The following is a 27,582-nucleotide window of genomic DNA, read 5'->3' as shown; positions in this document are numbered from 1 at the left end:
GAGATTTCTTGTCTTTGGTAACTTATAGTGAAATCTGATAAAGAATATTTTTGTCTTTGACATTTTTCACATAAATTTCAATTTTATGGGAGATTTTGACTCGGATTGGATACATGTTAAGTGTAAAGTAAAAAAAAAAAACGTTGGCACACAATTTTTACTTGTAAGGTACAAATTTCAAATGCAATTCTCTCAAAAACTATTTATCCTATGTAGAGAGTTTATTCTGAGATTGATAGTGAAATGTTGTGTAGAATATTTCTTATTTTAATACTTTCTGCCTAAAAGGAAAAATTATGTTGCTTTCGTGCATCAACTCGAAAAAAGTCCGAGAAAAAATTAATCAACAATTGAGAAATATTTTCGCATTTTTTGTGACAACATTGAGGAAGCCATTTTCTTGGAATATAGCGGAAATAGAGATTTCTTTTCTTCGGGTACTTATAGTGAAATTTGATGAAGAATATTTAAGTCTTTAACGTGGTCGCTCTAAAATGATGCTTTGCAGGAGAATTTTGCATTAACTCACATACCGTACAGCTTTAACCCCAAAATGTGTTGTTGTTAACTATATATATGAGTTCCTGGCGTTTGGGTAAGATTTTGAGAGTTTTTATGTAGTCTAGGACCCATAGTAGAATCCTATGACAAATAATTTTGTAGAATAATTTATGTTGCTGGGATCCCGTTTAAAGGGTGTTTTTGGCCATTTAAAAAAAAAAGTTCCAAAAAGACCCCTTTGCTGACTTACTAGTGGATTAACATTTCCCACCAAACTAATCCTTGTATTTTTATGTGTAATTTTGCTAAACTTACTTTATACCTAAAATGCACAAATTTCAAGTAATCTTACTACCGAAAATTAAAAAAATTGTTATGGAAATTTAAAAAAAAAAAATGTAGGAGAGAAACTTGCCCGCTCTATTTTGCCTTACTTTGCGATGTAAACATTCCAAGGCCAATTTTTTTTTAACCCTACTTTCATAATCTATTGAATTTTTCCTATAATTATTTTCATTTGTTGCACAGTGTTATTATTGAATTCCATAAATATTTTAGAGATTTTATTAATGAGACTTCGCTCTCAGAATCACTGTGCGGTGATCTTTGTGTTGCATGAATGCGTTCAACACGAAGTGAGAGAGAAGCAAACGTAACGCCGTCAAAGATTTAGATAACATTTGACACATCGTTAAACTTTAAAAGTTAATTTGAGAGGCTTATGGTAATGCGGCACCAAGCAAAGTAAACAAATCGAAGCTCCAAAAAAACCAAAAAAAAAAAAAAAACGGTGCCTAAAAACCAATAGTGGTTTACTGGGTTATATCTTTGTTTTATATGTTTTGGTGGTCTGGCCAACCAGCTTCAACAAAACCCAAACTTGGCTAAGAAAATACAACAACAACAACAACTACCACATGGAATTGAAACTGAATCTTATGGCATGTCTTAATTAATTGCCATCATAAAAATTCCCACCATATAAAATCTGAATATAAGAATAAATTAAATAATAAACATGGGTGCATATGTGTGTGTTTGTATTTTTTGAGACGGCCAAAGAGAAATCTCAAAATAAATAATATTCAAAATAGAGAAACAAAAACCAGGCAGTAGCCGAAAAAGTAACAACCAGCAACGTATTCTTTAACCATTTGTAACAGCTGTTGGCCGCATAAAGTTTAAAGTTTGAACAAAAGAAAAAAAAAAAGAAAAAAACTTTGCACATTCACACACTTCAAAGTTTGATTCAGCAGCAGCCAACAAAACTACCGCCTTGTCACAAAGCAACAACAACAAAAAATTAAAAAAAAAGATGAATGGCTTGATGATGCCAATGGTGTGCCGCGCCAGCTACTGATGACTCCGCCAGTGATGTTGCCGATTGAATTAATTGCCAAGCACGAGAGTAGAAAATTTATTACAAAGCTCATTGCAGAAACAAAGCAACGCCGAGTGGGTTGTATTACAGAATTACAACAATAGAATTATTGTTGTTAATAATTATTGGTTGGATCATGGCAACAATGTCATAAGTGGGGGAAGGGTGGTATCTAGGGAGGACTTCCGTGACAAAATTTTCAAAAAGAAAAACCTCAAACAAGGATTTTTTTTAAGAAGAATTTCAATTTTTTCCTTTGACGATCTCAAGAAGTTCATAAATTTCAAGGAATCCACGGGGTGGTCCTGCTATAAAATACCTCAAGGAGCCTTCTACAAATATAAAACCTTAAAAAGGTTTTCTCTCTGTCAAAAAGACATTTATTTGTGTATAGAAGACCTCAAGAGGTACTCCTAGCTCTCGAAGGCCTCAAATTGCACATCAAGGAGGTGTTCTAGCCATAGAAGACCTCAAGAGGGTCTTCTAGCCATAGAATACCTCAAGAGGGTCTTCTAGCCATAGAAGACCCCAAAGGGTTTTCCAGTCAAAGAATACCTCAAGACGTTTTCTAGCCATAGAAGACATCAAGGGGATCTTCAAGCAATAGAAGACCTCAAAGAGGTCTTCTGGCTATAGAAGGCCTCAAGGGGGTCTTCTGACTATAGAAGACCTCATGGGGGTATTCTGGCTATAGAAAGCCTCAAGGGGGTATTCTAGCTACAGAAGAGCTCTAGCCATAGAAGACATCAAGGGGTCTTCTAGCCATAGAAGACCTCAAGGGGGTCTTCTAGCCATGGAAGATCCCAAAGGGGTTTCCAGTCAAAGAATACCTCAAGACGTTTTCTAGCCATAGAAGACATCAAGGGGATCTTCAAGCAATAGAAGACATCAAGGAGGTCTTCTAGCCATAGAAGACCTCAAGAGCGTCTTCTAGCCATAGAAGACCTCGAGGGGGTCTTCTAGCCATAGAATACCCCAAAGGGTTTTCCAATCAAGGAATACCTCAAGACGTTTTCTAGCCATAGAAGACATCAGGGGATCTTCAAGCAATAGAAGACCTCAAAGGGGTCTTCTGGCTATAGAAGGCCTCAAGGGGGTCTTCTGACTATAGAAGACCTCATGGGGGTATTCTGGCTATAGAAGGCCTCAAGGAGGTATTCTAGCTACAGAAGAACTCAAGCTATAGAACGCCTCGAGGGGGTCTTGTAGTCATAGAAGTCCTCAAGGGGGTCTTCTAGCCATAGAAGACCTCAAGGTGGTCTTCTAGCCATAGAAGACCTCAAGGGGGTTTTTAAGCCATAGAAGACCTCAAGGGGGTCTTCTAGCTATAGAAGACCTCAAGGGGGTCTTCTAGCCATAGAAGATCTCAAGGGGGTCTTCTAGCCATAGAAGATCTCAACGGAGTCTTCTAGCCATAGAAGATCTCAAGGGGGTCTTCTAGCCATAGAAGATCTCAACGGGGTCTTCTAGCCATACAAGATCTTAAGGGGATCTTCTAACCATAGAATATCTTAAGGGGATCTTCTAAACATAGAAGATCTCAAGAGGGTCTTCTAGCCATAGCTGAACTCAAGTTTTTTATGTCTATGTCCAAAATACCTCATAGAACTCTTTTTGAGGCTAAACACCTCAAAAAGTTCCTATATCTCTTGAAGACCTTAAAAATGGTCTTGAATATATATAATACCCCCGAAATGAATGGAAAGTTCTTTGACCTGTCTAAAAATGCATATTCAGGAAATAAGTAATTTCCACAACAATGTATTGGAGTTGAACCAAAAAAACATGTTATTTCCGCCTAATGTCATTGGCGTTTTGAATTGTTTAACCATATTTGGATAATTATATTAAGCAATTTTTATGGAATTTTCCCAAAACAAGAGAGAAGAGACATTTTTCCATCATGGAAAAAAATTTTAGTCCATCGGCTCCGTTACAACTTCACCAACTCCAATCGGCAAATCTTTTTGGAAAACAAAAACAATCTTATCGTTACTATCCTGTTTGACTGTATATGGCAATTACACACACACACATTTACAATCGGGTTTTTGTTTTTGCAAAATGTTTTAATGGATACTTGTCAAATAAACTACCCAAATGTCAAGTGCAAAATTGTCAAATTCTCTCTTTGCTGGTGTCCAGAAGAGGCGGTTTTGAACGTTTTGGACAAACACTTTTCATGCGGCAAAACTTTCACTTTCAATTTTTTTTAAATTGCAATAAATTATTTATTTGAGGCTGGGTAAATTTAGTGGCATAATAAAAAATAGCCGGCAAAAAAATATTTTTTTTTTGTTTATTGAGTTTTATTGATGGTGTCTGGTTATATGTGTGTGTGCAGCTTTTCAAAACTGACCACAAAATGACAACTAAGTCAATGTGTTAGCATTAGAAATGTCATGTATGGTGTTGTTGTAATTTGGGAATTTTCTTTAGACTCCAGAATTGAGATTTTAAAAAAAATATTTTTAATAAATCCATGTTTGGGGTTTTGGAAAAATTTAACAAAATTTAAAAAAAAGTCAAAAGAAAAATTGGAAAAGCACTCCTTGAAAGTTTTTGCAAATTATGTCAAAATATTCTTATTTTGAGGCCTTCTTTGAGCAAAATATTAAAAAAAATAAAAATCCATGATTGTGGTTTGGACATTATTTTTAAAAAAATCCAAAGGTTGTGGTTTTGGAAAAATATATCAAAATTTTACAAATATAAAAAATTGGAATTGGAAAAAAATTGGTCAAAATATTCTTTTAACAAAAATATTTTAAAAAATCCATGATCGTGGCTTTGAAAATATTTTTGAAAAATCCAAGGTTATGGCTTTTGGAAAATTTTTAATAAAAAGTTAAACAAAAGTTAAAAAATCCAGAGGTTTTGAAAGATTTCAAATTTAAAAAAAATTAAAGCTGTCCTTTGAAGTTTGTAAAAATCCCTTATTGGGGGTACGATAGTCCTTCAAGCAAAATATGTGAAAACTCAAAATATAGGGTGAGATAAAAAATCTGCAACAAAGTCAAACGCCATAATATTTATATATATATATATATATATATATATATATATATATATATATATATATATATATATATATATATATATATATATATATATATATATTTTTTTTTTTTTTTTTTTTTTTTTTTTTTTTAATTTTACTGAATAAAAGCAAAAAATGTCGGAAATATCATCAAATTTTAGAATAAGTATAGATTTATTCGAATTGGTCACCTTTGGAACGAATTATGGCCTTTAAAGGCCAATGAAAGCGTTACACGCTGCCCGAATGTTGCTATGCGGTATTTTGGCCCATTCCCGGCGAAGCGTTTACTTGAGGTGATCGACACATTGGCATTTTTTAGTGCCATCCTGGCTTTCCAAAATACTCCAGACACCAACGGATTGGTATCCGGAGATTTTGGTGGCCATGGTGCGATGGAAATGAAGCGAGGTACCTCGATTTGTAACCATTCTTGGGTGGCGCTCTTGGAGTGCGATGGTGCTGAGTCCTGTTGGAATGTCCAAGGTCTGCGGCCAAAATGTTTGCGTGCCCAAGGCTTCATACACCCTCCAGAATATTTTTGCGATAATGTTCGGCATTTATTCTGATGTCACGGTCGATTAACACGAGTGGAAATCGACCATAGGCTGTTATGGCAGCCCACACCATCACCGTGGTCGGCGCTTGAGTTCTGGTGGCCAACCGAAGGTGCACATTTTCAGTTGACCTCTTTGGCTCATCGGAGAAAACCAAATTCGAGTCTCTTTTGAGTCTATTTTCTTTCTGTTGGGGTGTAAGTTCTTGCACTTTTTTGAATTTCAATGGTTTTACCCCGAGCTCATTTTTCAATATTTGCCGATTTTTCAATATTGCGATGTGTTCAGCTCACGAGCCAGTTTTCGGCCACTGTGACACGATCAAGCCACTTCTTTACTTTTCGAACCATTTCTGCTGATGTTCCAATTTTCTTCCGTCCACTTCCTTGACGTCGGTACGAGACACAAAAGATTTATTCACATTTAAATGCTGGAGTGCTCTAACGATAGCCACTTGTGGGTTTCCAGCCAAATATAAGGAAATCACCCTATCACGCTTGAATTCCATCGCGAATAACTTTTTTCTTTTTTTTTTAAATTCCTACCAAAATGCTTTTGTACGCTTGAAACAATATAATGAGCTGTCGCTGGAATAACTTGTCGGACGAGTGGCTTAGAAATGACAGCAGTCTGAAGTTGGTTGCAGTTTTTTCATCTCACCCTTTATATATGGGAGCTAAATCAAAATTTTGATCGATTATCTCCAATTTCAACAGAGTTCGTCCCTGGGTCAAAAAATTACTTGCGCAAAATTTCATCTAGATATAATAAATGCGATCTGTACTTTGTTCACAAAAATACATGGACAGACGGACGGACAAGCATATATCGAATCAGAATGTGATTCTATGCAGATCATCAAAAGGAAGGGTATATCAAATGCACAAAGACATAATACCCTGACCACCTTGTGGTTTAGGGTATAAAAAGGTTGTTGGTTTGGGAAAATAAAAAAAATTAAAAAGTAATCCTTTGAAAATAATTGAATCCGCCTATTCGGACTGATTTCTTTTTTTTGGAGAACAAACAAATTTTGTCCGACTTAATTTTTTTTTTTAAAAATCCAATGTTATGGTTTTGAATGAATAAAAAATAAAAATCACTCCTTTAAAGTTTGTAAAAAAATGTTAAAACCTTTTTGTAGGTGGCTATGATAATCCTTTCAGCAAAATGTTTGAAAATTAATCTAAAATCCACCTATTACCCTTCCAAACCCAATATATCAAACTTGCCCCCAACCTACCCCAACTCAAAGCGAAATCAAACCCAAAAAAACGAAACATGCTCACAAAAAACAGTCGTTTATTGAATACATCTATTACCGGCACGCATGCTGCCGCACACGGTTGGCTTGAATTCGATATGTCCCAGCGCCAGAGATCAGCATTTAGCTGATTATGAATGGCTCGGCAAGTAGGCATACAACAAGTTTTTGCCATGACTCTTGTTAGGCGACTTTGCGTGCGAGTGTGTGTGTGTGTGTGTGCGAGGCGAGACTTACGCATGCAAGCGTTGAAACTTGACTTTGTAAGGCTTGGCTTACAAATGTATCGAGAGCAAATGAAAAAACAAGAAACTTACAAATCTGTTAATTTATGGGGCTGTTGCCATGTTTTTTCTTTACATGTCTCTATTTTACGTTTTGTTCAACTCCCAACAGATTCATTGCGTTTTTTTTTTTTGTCAGCCTTCATCTTGAACTTGAATTGAAGTCAATACAAAGTCTCTGAAAAGAACTTGACTTTTGTACCACCATAAAAACGCTGAGAGGCTTTATTAAGGAAACTTGCGTAGACTGTTTTGTTTTTTGTGTTCACTCGCCATTAACTTGGCCAACAACCAAAGATCTTGTTTTTATACCCTACACCACTAGGTGGTCAGGGTATTATGTCTTTGTGCATTTGTTTGTAACAGGCAAAAGGAAACGAGATAGACCCACAGTTCCTTTTGATGATCTGCATAGAATCACATTCTGAGTCGATTTATGCATGTCCGTCCGTCCGTCCGTCTGTCCGTCCGTCCGTCCGTCTGTCCGTCTGTCCATGTATTTTTGTAAACAAAGTACAGTTCGCATTTATTGCCCTATCCAGATGAAATTTTGCACAAATCATTTGTTTGGCCAAAGGACGAACCCTATTGAAATTGGAGATAATCGGTAAAAATTTAGATATAGCTCCCATATATATCTTCGTCCGATTTGCCTTTTATTGTGCACCAAACGTGTAATATCAGCCCGAATAGTATGGAATTTTGCACATACAACCAAATTAGGCCTGAAAATAAGTATGCCAAATTTTATCGAAATCGATTCAGATATAGCTATAGCTCCCATATATATTGTTCATCCGATTTGTTATTTTTGTCCTCCGCAGCCGTAATATGCACTCTGTAACAACAATATTTGGGGAAATATATCAAATGCAGCTCAGAAATACCTTTGCTAAATTTTATCGAGATCGGTTCAGATTTGGATATAGCTCCCATATATAACTTCGTCCGATTTACCATTTATTGTGCACCAAACGTCTAATATTTGCTCAAATGGGATGAAATTATGCACTTACTACCGAATTGAGTCTAGAAGCTAGTATGTCAAATTTAGTGAAGATCGGTTCAGATATAGCTATAGCTCCCATATATACTGTTCATCCGATTTGTTATATTTGTTACCCACAGCCGTAATATGCACTCCGTAACAACGATAGTCACACCCAGAGAAAAAATGACAACATCCGTGTATGAAATGACCACATCCGTGTATGATAGTGTATCAACCACGTTTGGTGTCAAAATGAGCACGCTGTTGTCATTTTGACACCGAGATTTTGGCAACGATTTCAACAACAGATGTGCATGAAATGAGCACATACGTGGTCATTTCGAGCACGCCCCGTTGTCAGATTGTCAACGCTTCGTTGTCAGATCGTCAACGCTTCGTTGTCAGATTGTCAACGCTCCGTTGTCGGATTGTCAACGCCCGTTGTCAGATTGAAATCAATGGTGGTCATTTTTTGATATCCGTTCCTTTTCCATTTTATACCCTTAGTAGAAGAAACGACATTTTTTGAAAAGTATTTTATTGAACGAAACCAATTACATAAATTCAATATAAATACATATTTGATTTAACAAAACAATTCGAATTACATATATTCAATGTATAGAAACAAATTAAATTAACTTAAATCTGAAATAAACTTTTCCATTATTCATAGGATATAAGTGAAATGGGTAAGTAATAAAATCTAAAATTGGTATTAAAAAAATTGTATCCTCATTCAGAGAACCAACTTCATACGATTGTAAATGGTAATCAAAGTTTTTAACTTTTACTTGGTTACATAAAATGTAAACATTTTCATTTTCAATTATTAAATGTTTAATTTTGAAAAGTTCAATTGCGGCATTATTTGTTGCTAAATAATAGTTTTTTTTATACCTAGTTCCCTTAAAAAAAATGTCATCAGACACTTTGCAATTTTGGTAATTTAAAACTGGCTTACTTTTTTTGTAACAATATTCCTCTTTTGCCAAATCTTCGATGGTATGCGTATTAATGATAACATTTGGTTCTAAGTTATCTTCGTGTTTTAATAAAAAATTGGAAAATTTCAATCCAGACTTAATAGATAATGAACGACAGGGATTTACTCTTGATGTAGTATTTCCTAAATAGGCTTTTGCTTCCTTGTGTTTAGCTTCGAATCTCATGCTCCAGAGATATTTAAGGGGACCACATTTTCGGATAGCTGTGGGATAGTGGACAAGAAAGTGGTGTTTCGGTTTTAACGAACCGTATAATGTTATATAAAGTGAATGGTGATCTCTAATTAATTCTTCCAATTTTATTAAATCGTCTTCTATATAACTTGGTCTTAAAAGTAAATCGATTATTTGTAATAATATTATAAAAACTTTCCAGTGATCGTTGGAGAAAGGAATTAAATCGCCTACCATTAAAGGTAAAAATTAGTAAAACACATAGTTTCACTAGCTGTCATTTTTAAGTTATAGTTTTTCAATCTACATAAATCTAGTGGTCCAGATTTATTTCCCACTTCAATTTCTCCAAATTGGAATAAAGATTTTCTGCTGTTAATACAATCTAACGTAACAATATTTTCTTGAATCAGCCCGAGAATTACATTAGACATATCGTAGACACATATGCCCTCGAAAATGTCATGCATAATATCAAAACAAAAATTTTCAGTGACGTTAAAATTTGGTAAAGATTCGAAGATACACTTGTTTTTAATACCTGTTTCTTGAAAATTATTTTCCAATACATTTGAGTTGTAATTCTCTTGGTTTCTTAAACTATCTAAATGCTGAATTGCGTCGAATTGCATTTGGGACTTTTTTCTTCTACATACCCGGCAAAATCTTTTAGAGTTAAATGATTGCACGTAGCCTAAAATACTATTAACTGCTAAATTATCTCCAATAATTACACCTAAAATAAAATGCACCTTCTGAACACTTTGTTGAACACAAATTTCAACCCCTTCTTCTAGAATTTTTAACTCTTCTACAAGATTGTGAAATGAAACTTCATTTCCACGTTCTTTTAAATCCTTTGATGGTATAAACGCAGCAGTTAATATATAATCAAGTTTTGACAACAAGTGCTGTGGCATTGAAGGAAAGCTAATATAACAACCACATATGGAAAATGTATGGGTTCCAAGAGGATTATTAATTTGAAAATCATCCATGTAAAGGACATAGGGAATAACTAAATTGTACTGATATTTTAATAATTTAGTTTTATATAACTCACCGTTTGTAAAATTTTGTAAAACAGGTGAATTTAGGAATTTTTTGGAGTTTTCTAATGTCAAATCTAAGAGATTTGGAATTTTAAAAAGGGCACTTATCATGAATTTCAGTGGCATTATATAAATATTGGATAACTTTGGACCTAAACTGGGATTTCCGCTGATAACAATTTCCGAGACTTGATTGCTAATTACATAAACCTTTGGATCATCATAAAAGTTTAGTTCTTTTAAAATTTTTAAAAGTCTATATTCCGTTCTAGTTTCTTCGAAAGGATTTTTACAAAAGTTTAGTAAGTACCTTAAGTCTTCATAATTTGGATGATCAGTTATATATTTTTCAATTGTACATGAAATGGATGAAAGCAGAATTGAAACAGAATGTTGTATTTCTATAACATGATTTCTAGGCATATAGCTTTGACCATGTAATTGTAAAGACAGATATAAGGTTTTCTTTTTCAAAACATTTAAATCCTTTTCTATTGTATTGTTGTTAATAACAGTTTCACTGTTTGTATAATCATTTTCTTTTGATGATGACATTTCAACTGGCACATTAATGGCTTTAACCATTGGTGGAGCTTTTGTGTGATTCTTGTGAAGTTTTTCTAAATGAATTCTGAATGACGTAAATTTTGTAAATGTTTGCTTACAGTTGTCCTGAACGCATTGTACTTTTAAAAATTTAGTGGACATTAAATGGTCTGTTTTCAAATGAGCTATTAAAAGATTTGCCTTATCAAAATGCTTACGGCAACGAAAGCAAATATACATTTTGAATTGTACTTTAATTATTGTTGCAGAAATTAATAAGTGAACTCAAATTAACTGATTTTATATCATATACAGTATTAATTTCATAAAAATATTTTTGGATAAAAATCCATGGAATTTGGCAGGCATTTGGATATTTTAAAGAAAGTGCATGAAAAATTTTAAAACATGTATCTAAACATTCGAGGAACGATTGAAATTTTAACAAATTGTGGTTAAAAAAAACATAAAAACCTTTTATATTGAAATCGGACAAACCCTCCACAATTATAAATGGCTGTATAGTTAATCCAGCATTGTAATACTTTTCAGTGACTGTATCAATTTGCCTTTTATAATCGTTAATTGTCGGTAGTCGCAGTACGAAACTTTCCTGCGAATCAGCTATTGTTACTTTTTTTCGTAATTTACCGTTTCCACATTTAAACCTAGCAGGTGATGGTAAAACTGAATTCAACAGTATTGCGTATATATAATCTTGAGCATCTGCAACCGAAATATAAAATAAATATTACTTTTAATGTTTATGATAAATCAGGAATTAAAATTTACCTATGCTGCTTGCCGTCAAAACATTTGCGAAGAGTTGTTTGCAATGTTCGTTATGAATATTTTTCCCATAATAATTGTAAATTTTTTTCTTAAATTGGTCCCATTTAGAAAGTAGAAGATTGCCTTTCTGTGGATACATAATATCGAAATCAATGTTGACCTAAAACGAAACATTAGTATCCATATACAAATAAATAGCTCATGGCTACTTACCAATTCTGAAGCTCTTGCATCGGACAACTTCGTCCATTCAAGGAGAAATGTATGGCTACTTAAATTTTTTATATCTCTTTGCCGTATGTTAAAAGATCTTTTCCATTTTTCGCAGATCGATCCCCAATCATTACATTCTCTTAGTAAGGAAGCTTTCAATGAATTTTCAACTGATTCATCAATTTCGGGAACATCTTTGTTACAAAAATTAGGAGATGTGTGAGTTGCTGCTTTGCTTGTGCTAGGCTCGGAAATCAAAAGCTTTATTCTTTTGGACTTCTTGTTTCTATACTTGGCATAAAGTTTTCCGCTTGCGTTGTTCTTTCCTTTTCTTGAAATGTAATAATAATCCTAAAAATAAAGACATATTATAAGTTAAGAAACTACATAATCAGATACGTTGTTTATATTGTTAATCTTACCCTCATTTCGTTTTCAAGAGGAAAAACGGAACAAATTTCATCCAATATGCGCATATAGTCTTGAGTGTAAAGAGTAACATTGTTGGTTAAAATATCTTCAATAATTATATTAATTATATCATCTCTTTGCTCGTCACTTAATTTCTTATTAACGCTACTACATTCAAGCGCTAGTTTCCCCTTCGAGGTATGTGTTAACAATTCCGTTAGATCCTATATTAAATAAAAAAACTACATTAACTATGCTTACACAAATATTACTCTTACCTTACCTCTGACAAAATTCCTTTGGCTTTTGAGCAGTTCGAACCTGTAGTGTCGGGAGTACCAGGAGTACTTGCAGGTGTCTCGTTGCGTTTCCACCATTCACCTATTTTAGATGGAACTGACATAGTTTCGTCATCAATCCCGAGCTATTGTTATGACAATATTAATACTGAGTTCAACTCTGTAAAACAAATAATACGTACCTTTCGTTTTTTCCAAGCAAAGAGCTTTTCTCTGAATTCAACACGCAGTCCCAATGGTGGCACTGCTTCCTTTAAATCTTCTTTTTTCAAGTACTGCAAGCTGCGAAATGTTACATGTGATGCTAAAAGAACAAAAAAGAAAATTCTTTGTTAATTACACTGATTAACTGAAAAATTCATTTTTATTTACTTACCTTTTAATTGTTCAAAAAGCGACTCCATATTTATTCCTTTTAAGAACTCCCTTAACATATAATCGTCCTCATTGTTTTCCGCATCTTGACTGCTGCAATGGTTTGTATCGCGAACCACAACAATATTGCCATCGATTTCTAACAACTCACCAATGATATTTTGAGGATCTTGCGAATTATTATTCATTTTCAATAAATTTTTTGCACAATGCGTCCTTTCTCTTTCAATAACACGGAAAAAATGGTAAATATGCAGCCGATTGCACACGAGTAAAAAAAATGACAACGGTGGTGCATGATTCATACACGGTAGTTGCTAAAATGGCAACGATCGTGTACGATTCATGCACGTCGGTGTACAAAGTAACAACGGTGGTGCATCATTATGCAGGTGGTGGTGCATAATTCATACACGACCGGTGTCATATTGACAACGACCGTGTGTGAATCATGCACCACCGTTGTCATTTTTTACTCGTGTGTAATCGGCTGCAATTACCAATATTACAAATGGACAAATTAAGCACGGCTGTTGTTGGTACCGAAAGTTGACCACGTCTCGGTGTCAATTTGAGCACGTTCGTGCACAATTCACCAACAGCCGTTGTTGAAAAATATAACAACGGGTCGTTGCGAAAATGACAACATACGTGCTTGATTTCGCAACGGGATTTTTCCCTCAGTGCAGGGACGTATATCAAATACAGCTCAGAAATATCTTAGCCAAATTTTATCGAGATCGGTTCAGATTTGGATATAGCTCCCATATATATTTTTATCCGATTTCAAATTAATTGTGCACCAAATTGGCAATACAAGTCCGAATTTAAAAGATACAAATTCTTCGGGATATTTAGTCCTTTGAACTTTAAATTATAATCATGGAGTGTATGATTGAATTCTCCCACAAATACTTTTAATTGTTATGCAGAGCTCTACTAAATTAGCAAAGTGGTGTAGGGTATCATAAAGTCGGCCCTGCCCGACTTTAAGACTTTCTTTACTGGTTTTTTCTTGTGGCAACAACAAAACATTGTTGATCTGCGGCTAGATTATAAAGCGTTTTATTGGATAATTGTAAGACAAGTTATTTTGCGTGTGTACATGTGTGCCTATGTGTGTTTGTGGAGTTTTTGGTATGCGAACGTTTAAAATTTGTTAAATTTTTTTCCATGCAGAGATCTAAGGAATTTTATTATGTTGTTGCTGTGTTTTTCGTTTTTATAATAAAATATGTTTTTTTTTCTTCCTTCGTTAAATACAATTTGTCGTAATTTGTTAATGAATGCGTTTTTTTGTTGTTGTTATTGTTGCCACTGCTGCCGTTTTGAAGTTAATTGACAAATTTAATGTACGTGACTTCCAACAGGTTAGCAAATTTTTTATATGTTTTATTAACATGTTTCATTTTTGAATTCCACATTTTTTTTTGCTGTCCATCTGTTACTTCCGATTAAATGACCTTTAAATGAATGGGGGGGATCTTGACAAAAAAAAAGACTTTTTTAAATGCATTTTGATTTAATTAATAAACAAAAAAAAAATAAGTTGGTCAAGATTAATGTTCAGGTTATTGCCACAGCTATTCTATTAAGAACTCAAGCGTAACGCTAATGGTAAATTGTTTGAAGTAAATTCAGTTATAATTGTGGACATAAATAAACTTGATTTTATGCTGGCAGATATACAACGACTTTGTGCCAAAATGCGCCTAACATATATCTTGAGTTTTTACTTAAGAATATTTTATAGAATAATATATTGAAAAACTTATACTTCTGTTAAAATCTTAAAAATACCGAATGCTTATACGACGACGTGGGCCTGCATAGGCAACTTTTGTCATAAATTATTACAATATTTAAATGCGAAACTTGAAGAAAAATCTGTTTATAATGTAGCTAAAATCGTCAAAATACCGAATATGGGGGGGGGGGGGGGTACCGTTATATGGGGGCTATACGAAGACGTGGACCTGCACAGACAATTTTCTGGCATGGGTTGAAGTATCCATTACGAACTTCACATGCGAAATTTGAAACAATCCCTGTAAATAATGTCGCTAAAATCATCAAAATACCGAATATCGGGAGGTACCGTTATATGGGGGCTATATGAAGACATGGACCTACATGTCTCATTTTTTGACTTTGGATGAAGTATCCATTACCAACTTCAAATACCAAATTTGAAACGATTCCGGTAAACAATGTCGCTAAAATCATCAAAATACTGAATATCGGGGGGTACCGTTATATGGGGGCTATATGAAGACGTGGACCTGCACAGATAATTTTCTGTCTTAGGCTGTAGTATCCATTACGAACTTCAAATACCAAAATTGAAATAATTCCGGTGAATAATGTCGCTAAAATCATCAAAATACCGAATATCGGAAGGTACCGTTATATGGGGGCTATATAATAACTTGGACCTACATGTCCCATTTACGAACTTAACCTGCCTACTGGGAAAATATACATGTGTGCAAAATTTTAGCCTTCTATCTCAATTTGTTCGAAAGATAGCGTGATTACAACAGACAGACAGACGGACAGACAGACACACAGACAGACAGACGGACATGGCTAAATCGTCTTAGAATTTTACGCTGATCAAGAATATATATACTTTGTTGGGTCTGACATGAATATTTCGAGGAGTTACAAACGGAATTACAAAATTAATATACCCTCCATAGTATGGTGGAGGGTATAAAAATGTTATTGGCTCGTCGCGTTTCTGATTCCCGGGGTTGTACTAGACCAATTTGGAGTTGAACTTCTTTCTTAGATTTTATTTATTCATTTTTTATACCCTCCACCATACTATGGAGGGTATATTAAGTTTGTCATTCCGTTTTTAACATCTAGAAATATTAATTTTAGACCACACAAAGTGGTCATAAAAATCTATGTCGATTTGGCGATGTCGGTCCTTCTGTGGAAATCACTCTAACTTCCGAACGAATTGAAATAGATTAATAAAATTTTACTTAAATGCATATTATGTCTGCAGGACATTTGGTATTGAAAATGGGTCACGTAGGTCCAGGTTTTGGTATGGCCCCCATATAACGGTACCTCCCGATATTCGGTATTTTGATGATATTAGCGACATTATTCACCGGAATTCTTTAAAATTTGGTATTTAAAGTTCGTAATGGAGACTACAGCCTATGACAGAAAATTGTCTGTGCAGGTCCATGTCTTCGTATAGCCACCATATAACGGTACCTCCCGATATTCGGTATTTTGGTGATTTTAGCTACTTTATTCACCGATTTTCTTTTTAAGTTTCGCATTTGAATATTGTAATGGTTTATGACAAAAGTTACCTATGCAGGTCCACGTCGTCGTATATACCCTAATATTACGGCTACATTCGAATTTTTTAAGATTTTAACAGTATTTTTAACGGATTTTTTTGTCTTCACAATTGCCAAATTCTTCCAATTGGTGGAGGGTATATAAAGATCGGCCCCGCCAAACTTACAGCTTTTCTACTTGTTTCTTTTTTATACCCTACACCACATAGTGGTAAGGGTATTAAATCTTTGTGCATTTGTTTGTAACATGGAAAAGGAAGCGAGATAGACCCATAGTTACTTTTGAGGATCTCCATGGAATTACTTTCTGAGTTGATTTATGCATGTCAGTCCGTCTGTCCGTCCGTCCGTCCGTCTGTCCATGTATTCTTGTGAACAAAATGCAGGTCGCATTTATTATCCGATTGAGATGACATTTTGCACAAATCATTTGTTTGGCCCAAGGACGAACCCTATTGAAATTGAAGATAATCGGTAAAAAATTTAGAAATAGCTCCCATATATATCTTCGTCCGATTTGCCTTTTATTGTGCACCAAACGTGTAATATCAGCCCGAATAGTATGGAATTTTGCACATACAACCAAATTAGGTTGAAATTTTGAAAATAAGTATGCCAAATTTGGTGAAGATCGGTTAAGATATAGCTATAGCTCCCATATATATTGTTCATCCGATGTGTTATTTTTGTTACCCACAGCTGTAATATGCACTCCGTAACAACGATATTTCAGGAAATATATCATATACAGTTCAGAAATACCTTTGCTAAATTTTATCGAGATCGGTTCAGATTTGGATATAGCTCCCATATATAACTTCGTCCGATTTACCTTTTATTGTGCACCAAACGTCTAATATTTTCCCAAATGGGATGAAATTTGGCACTTACGACCGAATTGAGCCCAGAAGCTAGTATGTCAAATTTGGTGAAGATCGGTTAAGATATAGCTATAGCTCCCATATATATTGTTCATCCGATTTCTGGTATTTGTTACCCACAGCCGTAATATGCACTCCGTAACAACAATATTTCAGGAAATATATCATATACAGCTCAGAAATATATTTGCAAAATTTTTTTCGAGATCGGTTCAGATTTGGATATAGCTCCCATATATATCTTTATCTGATTTGAAATTAATTTTGCACCAAATGGGCAATACAAGTCCGAATTTAAAACATACAAATGCTTCGGCATATTTGGTCCTTTGAACTTTAAATTATAATTATAATCATAGCGTGTATGATTGAATTCTCCCATAAAAACTTTTAATTGTTACGTGGAGCTCTACTAAATTAGCAGAGTGGTGTAGGGTATCATAAAGTCGGCCCCGCCCGACTTTAGGACTTTCTTTACTGATTTTTGATATACAATGGAAATGGTACTTTAATTTCAATGGTGACTTATACTTAAATTTGATGAAGAATATTTTGGCCTTTGACGTCATCCCTCTAAAAAAAGCTTTATTGGAGATTTTTGCACAATGTCTCTTTAATATGTATGAATTGCTGACGTTTAGGTAAGTTTTAGACTTTTGATGTGTTTTAGGCTCAGCATTTTATGACAAATAATTTTGTAGAACATTTGTTACGATCCAGTTTGAGTGGAGTTTTTAACCATATTTTCAAAAAAGGACCAAAATGCCAATATTCTTGGCTACCTCGACGTTTAACATTTTCGGCCAAATTATTTCTCGTATTTGTAAATGCCGAAGACACTTTATATCTAAAGTGCACGGATGCCGAGGAATCTTAATCTAAAAATTTCCAAAGGTGTGAAAAAGGGCGAAAATTGAAACACATCCCCCCCCCCATCTAGTTTGTTAACTTTTCAATGTAAATTTTCAAAAAGCCGATAAACTTGTGTTTTTGTTTTTAGCTCTATTTTAATAATCTGCGGGGGTTTTCCCGTAATTATTAAAAATAGTTAATTTTGTCGCACAGTGTTATTATACAAAGCTTTTTGCCTTGAGGATAGATCACTGTTATGCCCATAGTCTATTTCTCCTCTGACATATGGGTAATCAGTTATGCTCTCCCGGCTGCCTTTTAAAAATTTTTAATTTTATCGAAATGCAATGGGCAACAGCTATTCCCAGCTAAATTTTAACAGTTTTTATTGTCAGCTTTTCTCACGATTTTTTTCAACTCTCAGCTTATTCTGATTGTATTTGTGTTTGATTTAATAATTATTTAATAAATATTCGAAACAAGAAAGTTTGTTTTAAAACTCTCTAAAGAATTTCTCTTTCATTTATTTGCTTATCTGTAATAAAAGGTCTCTTTAGTTTATAAAATGCACCACTCTCTCCCTCTCCCTCTCTTTATCTCTTTAATGTAGGATTTAAGAATTGCATGTTGCCAACAATCCCCTTTTGACTCATTTATAACAAATTCAGGCCAATTGTTAATGCATAACCAATTACATTCGGAAAAAATACTTAATTTCGTCTTAAAAGCTTTCTATGGCAACTGGATATTTCCAAAGGCTATCCGGTATTGGCAGTTGTTGTTGTCGTCATTGGGGTTGGTAGTGTTGCAAATTACTGGTCGTTTAACAAATGACCTTAAAGTTATGATTTCGTAATGTGGCAAGTGCCAAGAATGTTATGGTGTTTGTCTATAACTGTAACTCAAAATCGGAACAATTCATGGTGCACCGCTCTCCTCACTCCCCTTAAGTTCTGGTTGGTTTGGGTCATTAAGGTTTGTTTTGTTTTTTTTTTTCAATTTTTTATGCAAAGCATTGAGACATTCGAATGAAAAACATGGCAAAAAGTCGAAATACTGCGGCTATGAAACTTGTAAACTTGTTGATTGTTGGTCTCCAAAGTTTAGCAGACAGTTAATAACAAAACATTTTATTTTTTTGTGCACAGCAACAACAACAAGACACCCACCCACAATTTGTTGAAGTTTCGTTTTTTTTTTTGTGTGAAAAAAAGTATAATATTTGTGTACTTAAAAGAATGACGAGAATTTTATATCCTCTTTGAAACTAAATTTCAAAACAATTTTAAAAATTCCAAAAAAAAAAAACCAAAACTATCTCAAAATTACCTATAATTTACCCTCATGCGTTACAAACTGTAACCAAGAGTCAAACATTTTAACCAAGAGTCAAACATTTTTTTTTTTTTTGTTAAATAAACCATTTTACAATCCCAAAACAATATTGATTTTCATGTAAAATGCCCACCACAAAAAGTTTAAATTGAACATGAATTCGATTTTGTTGATATTAATCTGAAAAAAAAAAATACATATTCATTGAATTGCAATTTCTGTTTAATCTACCACCCCTTTAAGCCTCCAAAACAAACAGAAATGTGGCCTGGTGCCCAAAATTGTGTTTGGAATTTATGCTGTTGGTATCTGTCTGTCTGCCATGTTGACGTTCAAATTGCAGTTACGTTTCCTTATTTCTCGAGAATTAGTCATAACTTTATTACAAATAAAAAAAATAGCGAAATAAATGAAATTAAGCATGTTGGAGAAATAAAGAGATTCGATACGCTTGTTGAAAGATATAAACTATATCTCCGGTTTCCCATTCAAATGTGTTTTTGTTGTTTTTCATTCGATTTATGGAAATCGTGATAGTGGGCTTGTTACAATTGCTTGTAAATTATTCATTCATTAAGGTATTCAATTGAGTTTCTGCGGGGCAAGAAGTACGTTAAATATTCTGGAGAAAAATATAAAAATGTTGAACAATGTAAATAATTAATAATTATTTATTTTTATGAAAAATCAAATGTGGAACTATGTATTTTTTTAAAGAATTACAGAATATCAAAATCAGGATATCAAGAAAACAATTGCACAATGGAACCACATTCAATTTTTCTGTCCAAAACTATTTTAATATCTCCATATGTAACCCTAGACAGTGACTTCAATATTAAATTTTAGAATTTCAGCTCTATCTCTTCACAAGTACTAAATTTAATACCATTCAGTATTTTTCTTACAATTATAGTACAAATTTGCAAAACCACCACCAGATATCAATAGCAAATACCAACAGAGACCTCAATATCAAATTTAAAGATTGTAGCTATATGCCTTCACCCAATGCCATATTTAGTACCATTTAATATTTTTCGGACAATCGGTATACATTTCTAAAACCACCTCCAAATCTCAATTCCAGATTTTAACAGAGACCTTAATATCAAGTTTGATGATTCCAGGCCTATTCTTTCAACCAATACCAACTGTAGTACTATTTAGTACTTTTCGTACAATTATCGTACACATTTCCAAGACCACCTCCATATCTCAATCCCAGATACCAACAGAGACCTCAATATCAAATTTGAGGATTTCAGTCCTTCAGTTAAAACCCAATTTAGTACCCCTTAGTACTTTTCGAAACATTATAGTACACATTTCCAACAGTGACATCTAAATCAAATTTAAAGATTTTAGCTCTTTTCCTTACTCCCAAAACCATATTTTGTACATTTTAGTACTTACTGTACAATTTGAAAAACAACCTCCATATCTCAGTTCCAGATACCAACAGTGACATCGATATCAAATTTCGTAGTTTCAGCTCCAATACCAAATTTAGATAAATTTAGTACTTTTCGTATTTTTCGACTCATTTCCAAACCACTGCCTTATCTCAGAGATACCATCAGTAATGTAACTATAACATTTGAAAATGTTATCTCTATGACTTCACCCAAGACCATATAGAGTATTATTCAATACTTTTACGTACGATAATAGTACTAATTTCCGAAACCACCTACATATATCCAGGCTATGCATGAACAGAGATTCCAATAACAAATTTTACATATCAAACACTATCTCCATACCAACTTGTACCAAAAAAAAAAAAAAAAAACTTTTTAGTACTTTTCATGCACTTGTAGTACACATTTACGAAAAACAACTTTAATTCTCAAATACTAATAGTGATACTAGTTTCAGTACCTTTCGTACGTTTGCTGAACGAATTTGCAACATCAACTCTTTATCATAACCCTATCCACCAGCAGTGAGCCCAATACCAACATTTCCAATTACCCGATTCTTTCGTTCACCCGAAACGGAATTGTACCAAACTAAGTACCATTAGGTACAGTTCATACAATTAGTACATGTTTTCAAAACGACCTACGTACATCCTTAAATTGATTTACATAATTGCAAGTGGTACCAAATTTGGTAGTACTTTTGGTACACGAATGTATTGTAAGAATTTCGAAAAAAAACCTGTACTAAACAACATCAAAAATTTTAGACATCCAAATTTCAGATTTCCAACTCTATGTCTTTCCCGTGCTTTTTTTTTGGTACGTATTTTCAAATTCCCCGTCATGTATTAACCGAATCGCTCAAAGGTGATCCTAGTGCCAAATTTTAGACTTTCAACTCAATCCCTTACGGTTCCCCCAAATCCAAATTTTACCAAATTTACTACCATTTAGTACACATAAGTACGAATTTTCTAGAACTACCTACATACCTCTGTTCTACGATGCAATAGTAATCTTATTCCGAATTTCTGCAAAAAAATCCATTTTTATAAATCTTTAAAAAATCCGCTCTAAAAATATTAAAATAATACTCCAAACGACCATAATATATATTTTAAAACAAGTAAGCAAAGGCTACAGTCGAACGGGGCCGACCATTAAATACCCTACAACACTACAATAAACGATACAGTTTATATAGGCGAGATACTCGAAAGAATTCCACAAGATATTGTGACAAATAATAAAAGAAAACCATCAGGTTTCGTTCTCTAATTTTCGAATAATAGCAACTTAAACTAATTTCCTCATTTCCAATTTATAGGTAGATGTTGCACGTAAATGGTCTTCCTAGATCTGGAACCAATATTTCCCAAAGACCTATAATCTCTCAGAAGTGGCAAAAGATTAACATTTATTATTGGTTTTTGACTGATACGCATCTATATGAGATACAGACATTTGATTATATTCTTCAGCGAAATCAGCGTTAACGAAATAGTCAGAAGTGCGTCTTTCCTGTATTTGTGATTTCTCCAAAAAATCACTGGAATGGACATTTTCGTATTTTGTCTACAAAAGTTGGTAAACTATTTCACACATTGAATATTCTTGGCTTTTGCAATGCCCGGTAACCCCCATTCAAATGTGCGTGAGGATCGGGCAATAATTACGATCTGCTGAGAATTTTGCAGTTTTTTTTGGTCCATTTCATCCCCTAAATATATGGCGATCATCTCCAAAAAGAGTAGGCTTCTATTCTGACCCTCATCTGATCCCCATGCAAAATTTCGTAAGGATCGGGCCATAAATGCGATCTGTATATGATATCCTGATATCCTAACTACTTAGTTTTGTTAGCTGCAGAAATATTACCAAATGTTTAATTCAAAATGAAAATATGCCAAAAAAATGACAAAATTAAAAAAATATGAGAAAATTTACAAAATCAATATTTTCATGTTTAGAGAGACATTTTTATGCGATTAGGCGTGTTTTCTTTTCTGCCAAGAGGCCACTCTGAATTAATGAGAACTGTTGAAATCAGTTCAGCCGTTCTCGACATAAAATAGATTTTTCAAGCATATCTTCTTTGATAGACATATATCGCGCATATTTTGCTATATATTCGATTTGTTGGATCTTAACATCAATGTAAAGATCAGAAGTAACCTTGTCATGGCTTTGTGATTTCGCCGGGATTTAAAATATTCGCGGTTTAATGAAAAAATGTTGGATTTTTTCAACACAAATCCGATGACCACCCAAATTGGTAGGCTTCTTCCCCGCCCTAAACTCTAGCTACATACGAAATTCCGCGTCGATTGGTCTATAATTGCGACCTCTATAGCTACTGCAAAATCTGACATTTTTTCAGTATTTGGTCCATTTCAACCCCTAAATATTATGCGATCGTCTCCAAAAGAAATAGGGTTCTATTCTGACCCTAGCCCCACCTCCATTCTTAATTTCGTGAAGAACGGGCCATAATTGCGACCTGTAGAGTGATTACAGATTAACATGGACAGACGGACGGACGGACATACATAGCTAGATCGACTCAACTCGGCGAGATAGGAAGATCCATATATACTTTCCTATGTGGGAAATCAATATTTCGAGGTGTTTTATAATTTTTGGCCCAATCAAACTTATAATACCCCCAACACATAGTGTTGTAGGGTATAAAAATCCATAACACATAATTAAAAATATATATATTTTTTTTAAATAAACAAAATTGACAAAATTTTCAATTCCAGATACCAACAAAAGTCTTAATATCAAATTTGATTAATTATTTTTGTACCATTTAGTACTTTTCGTCCAAATGTAGTACGAACTTTCAAATTTAGTACTATGATAGTACCACCTCCATATATTAACCACAGACACAAACAGTGACATTCATATCAAATTAAAGGATTTCAGCTCTATTCCTTCACCCAATAACAAATTTAGTAAAATTTCGTACTGTTCGTAGTATTGGAGTACGCATTTGCAAAATCTAAACCACAGACACAAACAGTGATATCTATATTAAATTTCAGGATTTCAGATATATTCATTTACCCAATACCAAATAGAGTAATATTCAGTACATTTAAGTACAATTATAGTGCTAATTTCCGAACCCATCTTCATCTCTCAATCCTAAGTACTAATAAAGAAATGCATATACAATTTTATGATTCAAGCCCCATCCCTTCTCCCAATGCCAAATTTAGTACCATTTAGTACTTTTCGTACTATTGTTACTATACATTTGCAAAACCACCCCCATATCTTAACACAATTAAGTTCATCCAATACCAAATTTAGTACTGGTAAGTACTTTCTGTGCAATTATAGTGCACATTTCCGAAACCACCTCCATAAGGCCAGGCTACACTTGAACTGCGACCCTTTATATCCAATTTCAGATTTCAAGCATTATCTGTTCACAGAATACTAAATTGTACCAAATATAGTACCATGTAGTACTTTTCGTATACTTGTAGTATCCATTTTCGAAACAATCTCCATATCACAACAACAGACACCAAGAGTGACATCTATACCAAATTTGAGTATTTCAGCTCTATCCGTTCACCCCATGCCAAATTTAGAACTATTTTGTAATTTTCGTTCAAATAAAGGACCTCATTTCAAAATCACCGCCAAATCTCAAACACAAATACCATCTGTAATCAAATTTCTGAATTTTATCTCTATGCCTTCACCAGTACAAAAAACAAACAACATTTAGTACCACTAAGTACTTTTAGTACAATTATAGTACACATTTCCAAAACCACCTACATATATCCAGGCTACACATGCACAGCGACCCTAATACCAAATTTCACATTTCAAGCACTATCTGGTCACTCAGTACCAAATTGTACCAAAAAAGTACTATTTAGTACTTTTCGAGCACTTGTAAAACGCATTTCCAAAACCAATTGTAATTCTCAATCCTATACATTAACAGTGCCCCCAATACCAAATTTCAGATTTCAAAGAATATGAGTACCATTTAGTACCTTTTGTACGTTTGTTGAGGGAATTTCCAACCCCAACACTTTATCTTAAACCTACCCACCAGCAGGGACTCCAATAGCAAAATTTCTAATTATCCGCTTCTTTTGTTCACCAAAAAGAAAAAAAAACGAAATTGAATCAAACTAAGTACCATTAGGTACTGTTCATACAATTAGTACATGTTTTCAAAACCACCTCCGTACACCAACCCCATTTCCTTAAATTGATTCACCTAATTCCAAATAGTACCATTCACAAATTCTCTTTAGTTTGTCTATCCTAAACAAAATCTAATATCGACCACCAAATTTCCGATTTCCAACTCTATGCCTTTCCCGAATACCAATGTTAATACTATTTAGTACTTTTCGTGCTTTTTTGGTAACTATTTCCAAATCCCCCGACATGTATAAACCGAATCGCTCAAAAAATTATCCTAGTGCCAAATTTTAGACTTTCAACTCAATCCCTTACTCAAATGCCAAATTTAGTACCATTTATTACACATAAGTACGAGTTTCCAAAACGTCCTACATACCCAAATCCTATACTCCAACAGTAATTTTATTTCCAAATTTCCTGATTCCAGTCCTATCGGCCAACCCCAATCCAAATTTTACCAAAATTCAAAACCATTTAGTACACATAAGTACGGATTTCCAAAACTACCTACATACCTCAGTCCTACAATGAAATAGTGATATTATTTCCAAATTTCAGGATTTCAACTCTGTCGGTTATCCAAAAATGTAAATTGTGCCAAATTTCGTAGCATTTAGTACACATATGTACGAATTTCTATATCAGAATTCCAATTCTATCGGTTCCCCCAAATCCAAATTATACCAAATTTACTACCATTTAGTAAACATAAGTACGAATTTTCAAAACTATCTACACACCTTTGTCCTACAATGCAATAGTAATCTAACATCCGAATTTCCGCAAAAAATTCCATTTTTATAACTCTTTAAAAAATCTTAATGCATCCTACGATGCAATAGTAATCTTATTTCCGAATTTCCGCAAAAAAATCCACTTTTATGACTCTTTAAAAAATCCGCTCTAAAAATATTAAAAATATACTCGACACGAGCATAAAATATATTTTCAAAAAATCCGCGATTTAAAAAATTTTAAAATCCTTCCACACATATCTTTTGGAATACACTTTATTTGCACATTTTTATCTTTAAGACTCTTTAAAATATATTCAAAAAGTTCAATGCTTATGGCTCTAAAAACACTTTTCCTAAAATATTCTAAAAATATGGTTTAACCTAAGAGCACCCTCATAAAGCAGTTTTTAATCCTCGTTTTTAGAATCTAAAATACATGAAAATATTTATTAAATTCTCTCTTTATAAAATTCTTTAAAAATCCCTGATTAAAAATCTGATAATCCTTCAAATAAAAGCCTTGTAACATTCGGCGACCTTTAAAAATATTCTCAGGCTCTTAAAAATCTATTTTTTTTTCCTCAAACTAGGGTTTTAACACATCCATGATTTTTCCTCTATTTTTAATAAATTTTATTTAAATTTTGATTTTTTCTTAAAAAATTATTTTTATATTTTTAATTCTTTTTAATTTTTTGACAATATATATTTTTTTGCTTTAGTACTACTTTTGGTTAATTTTCAAATATTTTGTGGTCAGACATTAATGATCGATTCGATGCAATTGGCGGTGGTAAATTAATACTTTTAAGTTTAAGTCTTGGGTAATTAATAACTCAAATTTCAAAATGTATGAGAACCAATGGTTTCGAAATTCACATGCGTCATAGTCGTTGTTGTAGTTGTTGCTTTTTAGTATGCAAATAAAGCTTTGGGATTATTCACATCAAATCGTAAACTTAAATACATCTGACTACTCTGGCCCAACTCCAAACGGAGGAGTGAGAATAAATCACTTCACTTACTAAAGCTGACTAACATATGACATTTTTTTCCTTGCTTGTCATGGCTAGACAATGGCACCCAGTTACAAGATATTTCCCAGTCTCCACCCTCGCTCTCGCGTTCTCTCTCTCTCTCTCTCTCTTGTAACAATCTATGAAACATGAAACACAATTAAAATGACATTTAATAATTTAAGCTGGACAAAGGAATAAAAAAGAAACAACAACAGAACCAAATGATGTTAATTAGTGCCATAAATATAATTTCTTTGGGGGGACAAAAGCGGCAGAGAGATTGGCGGCTGTCGCCCACCATAGAGCCGCATTAGAATTTTGTTAGTGGTTGCATATCCCCCACCTTCTAGTCAAAATCGTTTAGTGGCAAACATGAAAATGTTCGAACATAAAATCAACGATTTTATGATTATTTTTGCCGCCTTTTGAGTGGCTAATAGACAACAAGGTACAGTGGTATAAAAACAAAAAAAAAAAAAAATATTAGAAAAATCTGGAAAAAAATTAAAAATTAAAAAAATACAAATTTCAAGGCGAGTTTAATTTTCTCACGGCACTTTTTATTATTATTTTTTTTTTCATTTTTTACTTTTGCCCCACTGTCCCTCAATTTTTTTTAAATACCTATGTATTTTCTTAAATACCCCACTCCACGACAAAGTATGAATGACTTGCGAAAGGAATCCAGCAGTCAGTCACAGGAGAATAGAGTCATAAATTCTTTTTCTTAGGCCATTGCCACATAGAATCTTATTAGAGGCATACACGTAGTAGTCATTGTTAACAATTGTGTATGTGTATGTATGTGTGTGTGTGTTGTTTTTTGGAAAATTTTTGGTGTGGTTTTTTTTAACGTTTGGTTTGGTAGCACTCAAATGACAAGAACAAGACAAAAACTTGACAGTCCAAAAGTGTATGTTTTCAGTT

General features: G+C 33.6%; 2 protein-coding genes across 3 annotated transcripts in view; one reads left to right on the top strand and one right to left on the bottom strand.

Annotated features, from left to right (window-relative positions):
* Nucleotides 1-27,582, top strand: part of LOC101894226 (uncharacterized) — a 116,599-nt gene that overhangs the window by 8,392 nt on the left and 80,625 nt on the right. The window lies entirely within an intron of this gene.
* On the bottom strand, nucleotides 11,157-13,570 carry LOC131804783 (uncharacterized). Its single transcript, XM_059127969.1, has 6 exons — nucleotides 12,889-13,570; nucleotides 12,695-12,816; nucleotides 12,497-12,637; nucleotides 11,803-12,437; nucleotides 11,590-11,749; nucleotides 11,157-11,523 (listed from the first exon to the last, which is right to left on the bottom strand). The coding sequence occupies exons 1-4, from the start codon at nucleotides 13,190-13,192 to the stop codon at nucleotides 12,207-12,209; spliced, it is 798 nt and encodes a 265-aa protein (XP_058983952.1). The 5' UTR covers nucleotides 13,193-13,570; the 3' UTR covers nucleotides 11,157-11,523; nucleotides 11,590-11,749; nucleotides 11,803-12,206.

This window comes from Musca domestica, unplaced genomic scaffold (assembly GCF_030504385.1).
Source record: "Musca domestica strain aabys unplaced genomic scaffold, Musca_domestica.polishedcontigs.V.1.1 49, whole genome shotgun sequence".
Classification (NCBI taxonomy): Eukaryota; Metazoa; Arthropoda; class Insecta; order Diptera; family Muscidae; genus Musca; species Musca domestica.
The sequence above is the reverse complement of the archived record's forward strand: the minus strand, read 5'-3'. Positions and strand labels throughout refer to the sequence as shown.

What these genes read in the sequence shown, in the direction of transcription:
- LOC131804783 (XM_059127969.1), bottom strand. Translation starts at nt 13,192, where the DNA reads ATGAATCATGCACCACCGTTGTCATTTTTTTTACTCGTGTGCAATCGG. An exon ending in TTGCTTGGAAAAAACGAAAG is followed by an intron (nt 12,638 to 12,694) that starts GTACGTATTATT and finishes TCATAACAATAG; the next exon opens with CTCGGGATTGATGACGAAAC. An exon ending in CCAAAGGAATTTTGTCAGAG is followed by an intron (nt 12,438 to 12,496) that starts GTAAGGTAAGAG and finishes TATTTAATATAG; the next exon opens with GATCTAACGGAATTGTTAAC.